Source organism: Sinocyclocheilus grahami, unplaced genomic scaffold, assembly GCF_001515645.1.
Source record: "Sinocyclocheilus grahami isolate Dianchi unplaced genomic scaffold, SAMN03320097.WGS_v1.1 scaffold103.1, whole genome shotgun sequence".
Taxonomy (NCBI): Eukaryota; Metazoa; Chordata; class Actinopteri; order Cypriniformes; family Cyprinidae; genus Sinocyclocheilus; species Sinocyclocheilus grahami.
In genome coordinates, this window is record NW_015505282.1 from 400,189 (window position 1) to 408,535 (window position 8,347).

Genomic DNA, 8,347 nt, shown 5'->3' on the forward strand with positions numbered 1-8,347 from the left:
TCTTTTTATGAACTTTCTGAAGTGACAAAGCAGTAATTACAGAAATCATTCAAATCTCTTCATTTGTGTTTTAAAGATGAAAGTCTTATGGGTTTGGAATGACATGAGGGTGAGTAACTGACAGTCATTTTTATTTTTGGGTGATCTAAGCTTTTAATTCTCTTTCCTCTCTATGAATGAATGGATGTGAGTGATTTATTGCAGTGCTGTGATTGTGGACTTTATGAGATCTGCTGGAATGATTGTAATGATCGATCCCTTCTAGATTGACTCAAAAGCCTGTTTTGCTCTAATATTTACAAAATACAAATGTTCTTAAAGTAGCTGATACATTCTGATTTCCTTGGATCAAGAGTTGTCACAACTAAAAAGATACTTTAAGCCAAAAAAAAAAAGTTTGAAGGGCCACAACATTTCTCAGTTTACCTTTATCATGATTGTACACTCAGGCAATTAATGGAGTTCCCTGACAAATATATATATCAGGGAACTCCATTTCTTGTTTCTCTCAGGCTTTTCTCAGTTGCTGACAAATCACATAAGGACATTAGTTCCAGAAAGACTTCTCTGTCATCATCTGCATTTATCATAATTATTTAACCTACTGCCTCTGAAACAAGATTTGCATACTGTCCTTTGTGTCTTCTATGTTTCTAATGTGCTTCTCTGCATCGTGTCTGATGGTTCTTTAGATTACATTGATCTGCTGGCAGAGCAGTCCAGCAGACGTCTTGGCTCTCTGATATGTGCTCCAGTGCCGTCTGGACCGTTCTCCTTCTCCAGTTCACCGCTCATCAAAGTTCATCGGGACCTAAATATGGGCTTATAATTGCTCATTTGCTCCAGATAAATACATTAAAAAATGTCACAAACACAACTCTGCCTGGCTGGTTGTAGTGAGAACGTGCTATGATTGGCCGGCAGTAGAGTCCACCATAAATCTTGATGCTAGAAATGTTTCAAAATACACAGATGGACGCTGCGATGCACAAATGCACAATAAACGATTGGCAAATGAATGCCTGGCAGAGCTGTGTTTGTGAATCTCTTCACATGAATTTGTGGATCACTGGAATAAAGGAGCCACTCTAAGCCCAGAGCTGCTGAAGAGGCTGAACAGAGCAGCTTCTGGCTCTGGATGAAGAGAGCGGAGAAGTGCTGGGGTACTAACATCTAACCCGAGGCTCAGCTGCAGGGCTGGAAGAGAGGAAGAGAATGTCTGTCTACCAGTCAAACAATGAGAGCATGAAAATAAGCTTCGGTTTTGAATTGAAAAGAGCTCTTTCTGATTTCAAAGGCCAGAATCGATCAAAAGAACATTGATCAGTTTCCTTCTCCTTCATTCACTGTGGAGAGGTCTCTAAACCATGATGTAAGATGTTCTCTAAGGTGTCAATCGCTGATGGCCCTCCATGCCCAAGTTTCCGAAGAAGATCTGTGCATTCTGTGAAATTTTCCAGAAGAGAGCTGATTAGTCATGTTTGTCGTTACTGACACTCATAAACACATACTGAGGTCTGTAGTTCACGTAAGGTAATGTGATCATGAAATACAATGCTTCTGTTGCTGTTACCGTCACATTCTCTGGATGTCCATAAACATTTAATCACTGCTAAACATTCAGTGTAATTTGTCAATGTTTTAGACTTTGCTCATTTCAGCACTAATCATTTCCTGTCACTTGTGTCTGAGCTTTATATGTTTTTCAAGCAATGTTATTTCCATTGTGTTCTTGTCACTGGTCTCACCTCTGGACAGGTGTGCTTTTTTCCAACACAGATGTCTTATTGTTTTGATGAGCGCATCCAGCACACAGTATAAGTTTTCAGCTGCTTGCAATTTAGCAGGCACTCTGAGCCTTGCCTCTAAATAAGCTTCTTCACTTCCTGTAAACAACACATTTCCAGAGTTTAGTAAAGCATCATCAGTGAACTGTAACAAATGAGTCGGTGATCTGTGTTCAGAAAGCCAACTTACGTTTTTTTATGATGTGCTCTGCGTATCTAAAGTCCATTATCTTTAACTGCTGGGTGTCCGTGTTGATGAGAATATTACTCAGATCTGTTTCATGAAAAATACCACGATCCCAGCAGTGACGCAGAGCAACGGTGAGCTGCCACATGATGAGTCTTGCCTTTTCTTCACTCAGGTGACCTCTGTTTTTTTTGATGAACTTACACAAGGTCACACAGGGATGCGGATTTTCCATTATCAAGACATTCTGTTCCTCCATGATAAACCAGTCATATAATTGTATGACATGGTCGCAGAACGGAGGCCTTTGCAGCATCAACATCATATGCCTCTTCACACATAGGTTTGAGAAACTCATCCTAAAGAAAAGAGATTGCCCAAAGGTTAGCTGACTCCTAACCAATTTCAAATCTCCTAAACTAAAGAGTGAAGGAAATTAAAGATGATGGCGCTGAACTTTACATGTACTTTATAAATGATGATTCTGGGCTTTGATTGTCTAATTCAGTTATACCTCATACTGTCTACATACAGAACTTAATAAAACAACTCTTAATAGAGAATTTCATGAAGAATAAAGTCTTGTCAACTCACCAACTCCGATGTTTTCCCAGGCCAGTGCCTCTTCACAAATTTGATGAGCACCTAAATAATGAAGAACATTTTTGCAAACGTAAGTAAACTGATCTCTCTGTGTTTGTGTACATGATCATCTACAGTCTTTTATAAACGTGTTGATCGATACTGTAAACTAGGGATGTTCATTTCGGTTATTTTTCCTAACCGACAACCGACGCTCATTAACAGTTAACCGACAAGATTATTTAAAATTAGAAGTGAATTCAATTAGAAAGGATACGTGTCTGTGACCCTTAAAAATACTAACATTTGTTTCCCGGGGATTAATTTTACATGCGCAAAAAGCAGCAAACAACAGAACATGAGGATTCACATGGTCCTATCATATCACATCACGCACCTGCAGCGCTTCTGCGAGCGGAGAAAAACATAATAAAGCTAGGCTATATATATATATATATATTGCTGCGCGAAAGGAAACCAAGACGGCAGAAAGCTCCATCCTATTTTTCTTTAGGCTTATTTTACAAAAGCACAAAGATTTGTTTTTATTGTGAATGTACACAAATAAAGGCAAACCTTTTACAATTCCAATTATCTTTGACTAAAAGGAGTAGTTTCTTCCACTGTTAGAAGGAAAAACTCAAGTGATTGCGCCGGCGCTGCATGTGCGCACAGTTAAACATTGCTACCTTGACAATGCAGCCTGTTCATTATCATAATAAAATACAGTCAGTAAACATATGGGAAAAAACTATGTAGTAAAAACAATTTAGTAAAAAATATGTAGTAAAATCTGTTAAGCCGTTAAGGTTAAGCGTTAAAATGACGAAGCGAGCGGCCCAGGCTGTGGGTAAGGCCATGGGTTTTATGGTCGTCCTTCAGAGGCACCTTTGGTTAAACCTAGCTGACCTCAAGGATGCTGACCGTAAAGTGCTGCTGAATGCTCCTGTGACTCCCTCCGGCCTTTTTGGTAGCGCCGTGGAGTCCATTACTGAGCACTTTGCGGAGGCTCAAAAGCGTGCCAAAGCCATGAGTCACGTGATGCCGAGGCGCGCTTTCCAGCAGCAGACGGCGAGATCCAGATCCTCGTCGGCACCTGGCTCTTCCCAGCAGAGAGATAATCCCAGGCCGGCGACCGCAGCGGTGACGGCTAACGTTACTGCTCCTCGCCAGGAGCCGGATTTCCGCAGGAAGGCGTGGGGTCCCGGGAGGAAACGCCACGGCCAGCGGAGGAGCCCGCGACGTGACTCTCGCCAGCCGCCGGTGGCTAAGCCGTCGTCCTGACGGTCTGAAGAGAGGAGGAGAGTGCGTGAGCGGCCCGGCTCCCAAGCGCCACAAGTTCATGTTTTCAAATGTTTGTGTGTGGGATGTTCATTCAATAAAAATGCATACATTCTCACAAAAAGAGCTATTTCCTCCTCCCTCAGTCAATGCGGTGCCGCTTGCCCCGCCTCAGAGCAGTGCAGAGCCGCCGCCCACACACTCGCTGGCGCATCCAACGACCAAGCCGCAAAAGCCGCTATGTCAGTTCCTGAGCGCGTGGGAAGTTATTCCGGGAATCTCGCGCTGGCTACTCGGTGTGATAGAGCGTGGGTATACCCTTCAATTCAGACGCAGACCACCCCGTTTCAATGGCGTGGTGCAGTCTCTAACATTGCCCCGAAACGCCCTGGTTCTGAGACAAGAGGTATGCAGTCTGCTCGAAAAAGGAGTGATAGAACGAGTCCCTCCCAGCGAGCTGGAGAGCGTGTTTTACAGCCGCTATTTCGCGGTACCCAAAAGAGATGGGGGACTCCGCCTGATTCTAGATCTCAGGCCCATCAACAGAGCGCTTTGCAAGCGTCTGTTCAGGATGATAACGCTGAAACAAATCCTGGCGCAAATTTGCCCCGGGGACTGGTTTGCGTCCGTGGATTTAAAGGACGCGTACTTTCACATTCAGATAGCACCGCATCACAGACGCTTTCTGAGGTTTGCTTTCGAGGGCACAGCGTACCAATACTCTGTTCTCCCATTCGGGCTGGCTTTGGCCCCACACACTTTCTCAAAGAGCATGGATGCAGCACTTTCCCCCCTCAGGGCGAGCGGGATGTGCGTTCTCAACTATCTGGACGATTGGCTGATTTTAGCTCAGTCCCGGGACACGCTTGTCAGCCATATAGACACGCTGCTTCGTCACTTGGAGTCCCTAGGGCTATGTGTCAACATGCAGAAGAGCATTCTCGCCCCGAGTCAGTCTATAACATATCTGGGAGTGTGCTTTGAACCCCGAGTCGGTTCGGATGATTTGGACCCGCTACGGGAGAGCGGAGGTGGATCTGTTCGCCACGAGCGAGAATGCGCACTGCCCGCTGTTCTTCTCCCTGTCTCACTCCCCGCTGGAGGGGGACGCTCTGACATCGCACTGGCCAGCAGCCAGGCTGTACGCGTTTCCTCCAATCAAGATATTGCCACTGGTGTTATGCAAGATCAGGGAGGAGGGGGCTTCGGTGATACTCATCGCCCCAAACTGGCCGAACCAGCCTTGGTTCCCGGACCTGACAGAGCTGCTGGTGGCGCCAGCCTGGCCGATCCCTTTCAGGAAGGATCTGCTGTCTCAAGTGAGTGGCTCGGTGTGGCACCCGAACCCGGAGTTATGGAGCCTTCATGTGTGGCTGCTTCGGGGATATCAGAGGAGCTGAATGCTCTGCATTCTCGTGTGCTCGACACGTTCTCGGAGGCACGGGCGCCCTCCAAGAGGTGTTTGTATGCTCTGAAATGGGGAGTGTTTGTGAAATGGTGCCATATTGTTCATATCGATCCGGCTGCTTGCTCCGTGTCGGATGTGCTGCGTTTTCTACAGTACAGACTGGATAGTGGATCTCTGCCATCAACACTGAAAGTCTATGTGGCCGCTATTGCCTCATTTCGTCATTTTCTGTGGACAGTGACTGTATTCGCTTCGGACCCGGTGACTGCAGCGTCACTCTCCGGCCGAGGCCAGGCTACGTGCCTAAATAACGATCTACCCCCTTCAGAGTGCAGACTGTTTCGCTGTCTGCCCTGTCTTCTGAGTCATCGACCTCGCGTGATGCGGACGCTCAGACTTCGGTGTGCCCCGTCAGGGCTTTGAGGATTTACATTGACCGCTCGGCCAACTTTCGGCAATCTGACCAGCTTTTCGTGTGCTACGGTGGTTGTGCGAAGGGCCGGGCCGTGTCAAAACAGAGACTTTCCCACTGGATTGTGGACGCTATCACGGCTACTTATACGAGCCAAGGTTTGGAATGCCCCTTTCACATTAGGGCCCACTCAACAAGAGCTATCGCCTCCTCCTGGGCGTGGTCGAGAGGTATGTCTATTCAAGATATATGCTTTGCAGCCGGCTGGTCTTCCCAGAATACCTTCGTCAGGTTTTATAAGCTGGACGTTCAGTCCTTAGCCTCCCGAGTGCTGTCGGTGAGTGACTGATTCACGTTTATGCTACCTCTATTCGTGTGTTGCTGCCTCGATTATCATGTTATGTGTTATGCTGTTTAACACCGCTATCTCTGTGCAGCCCCTGACAGTAATGTTGCGTCTGCCCTGTTCTCAGCACAGCCGACGTTATTAATGACCAGATATGCAAATTTCGTATGCCTGGGCATTAGACGCTCACTGGCTTATCTCCACCTATCAGCTGCGAGCCCGCCTAACAAGCGTCGCTATTGATTGGGAATTGTGTGTGTTCTATCTTCGCTGAGTGTGTAACTTGTACAGGCTGCTCGTAGCCTCTCTCACGGCAGGATTGAATATCGTTCCCATAATGGAGAAATATCTCTGTGATGTCTCGTGAAAGCTCGAGAGGGAACGCTCCGGTTACTATCGTAACCTCGGTTCCCTGAGAGCGGGAACGAGACATCACGGTGGTCGCCGTGTTCGCTACTCGATCAGCTAAAGCTGCGTTCAGTATCAGAATCTGACGTAATTGTCGCGTGCACCGCATTTTATACTGCCGCTCGAGCTCGGTTAGGTGGTACACACACACACACACACTCATTAGCGCGTGCTGCGTCATGTCAAATATCCCGAGGAAACACGAAACATTTTTGACCAAATCACGGAAGACAGACGCAGACTGTCGCCGAACTCACCATCGCTTCTTCTCAAGTTTTCACACACCACTTACTGGTGAAAGTTAGGTATTTTCTTCAGACCAGTTTCCCTACGGATTTTAAACGTGAGGCGCTAAAACACGGGACAAACCGTGAACCGTATGGATTTAACACGGAATACCTTTATTTTCCTTTTGAATACGCGATGATTCTGTAATATATGAACTTGCTGTTATCAAAATTTTCTCAAAAATATAGTTAAATACTCTCATTAACGGTTCATCCGCGAACGAACCGATTTGACCCAGTGTAACATTATCTATTAGAATTTAGAGGGATTTTGTATTAAGCATCATTTTCAAGTACACTCCTCCTTTTTTTCTCTAACAGATGCCTGCTGTAGGTACGCTGCAGCTCCTCAAACATTGAACAAAATAAAACAAGTAAAAGCATTTTTTTTTTCAAATTACTTTCCAAATTTAGAAATAATTTTCCTTAATTTAAGTAGTGTGAGAGCGCAACGATGCTCTAAATGTGCTGGCATAGCAACGTGATACTCCTGGTTTCCTTTTCCGCCTGTCCTACGAAGGCCGTCTCGTTTAATTCTAGGTTGAGGACACTTCGTATATGCATCCTACAGAGGATGCGACCTCCAGAGGATTCGACCTCCGGAGGGTGCAGCCTTCTAAATGAGACACAGCTACAGACTGGATTCGCACACAACATATAATACCACTAAATAGTATTAGTCCCCATTTCATAGGCCACGTCCTCCAAAGGCTGCATTTGTATGGCGGGCCTTCCGGTCCAAAAATAAGACTAATAACTTATTGCGGGAAGTCACTATACTATTGCCAGGCACATGGCTTCTCCTACCATTGCTATGCTGATGACACACAGCTCTATCTTTCATTTCAACCAGATGATCCAACGGTAGCTGCACGGATCTCAGGCTGCCTGGCAGACATCTCGGCATGGATAAAAGAATATCACCTACAGCTCAACCTGGCAAAGACTGAGCTTCTTGTCTTCCCTGCCACTCCAACTCTACAGTATGATTTTTCCATCCAGCTAGGTTCTTCTACAATTACCCCATCAACTTCGGTCAGAAATCTTGGTGTAACTTTTGATAACCAGCTGACCTTCAAAGACCACATTGCAAAGACCGCTCGATCTTGCAGGTTTGCATTGCACAACATCAGAAAGATCAGGCCCTTTCTAACGGAGCATGCTGCACAACTTCTTGTCCAGGCCCCTGTCATCTCTAGGCTGGACTACTGCAATGATCTTCTGGCTGGACTTCCATCAAGCACAATCAAACCTCTACAAATGATTCAGAATGCAGCGGCACAACTGGTCTTCAACGAGCCCAAAAGAGCCCATGTTACACCTCTCTTTATCTCCTTGCACTGGCTACCGGTTGCGGCCCGAATCAAGTTCAAGACATTGATGCTTGCATATAGAACAGCCACAGGCTCAGCACCCGCCTACTTCCACTCACTGCGACTCCCTCCCCTCACGCGGCGGGCGACTCACTCCCCCCTCACGGCGGGCGACTCACTCTCAGCTGGCAACTCACTCTCCTCAGCTGGTGACTCACTCTCCTCACACGGCAGTCGACTCACTCTCCTCAGCGGGCGACTCACTCTCCTCAGCTGGCGACTCACTCTCCTCAGCTGGCGACTCACTCTCCTCACACGGCGGGCGACTCACTCTCC

General features: G+C 46.5%; 1 protein-coding gene across 1 annotated transcript; it reads right to left on the reverse strand.

The window, feature by feature from the left end:
- Window positions 1-950: 950 nt before the first annotated feature.
- Window positions 951-2,620, reverse strand: LOC107588464 (serine/threonine-protein kinase prk-2-like). Its single transcript, XM_016276567.1, has 4 exons — window positions 2,569-2,620; window positions 1,978-2,333; window positions 1,749-1,886; window positions 951-1,444 (listed from the first exon to the last, which is right to left on the reverse strand). The coding sequence occupies exons 2-4, from the start codon at window positions 2,330-2,332 to the stop codon at window positions 1,344-1,346; spliced, it is 594 nt and encodes a 197-aa protein (XP_016132053.1). The 5' UTR covers window position 2,333; window positions 2,569-2,620; the 3' UTR covers window positions 951-1,343.
- Window positions 2,621-8,347: the final 5,727 nt, after the last annotated feature.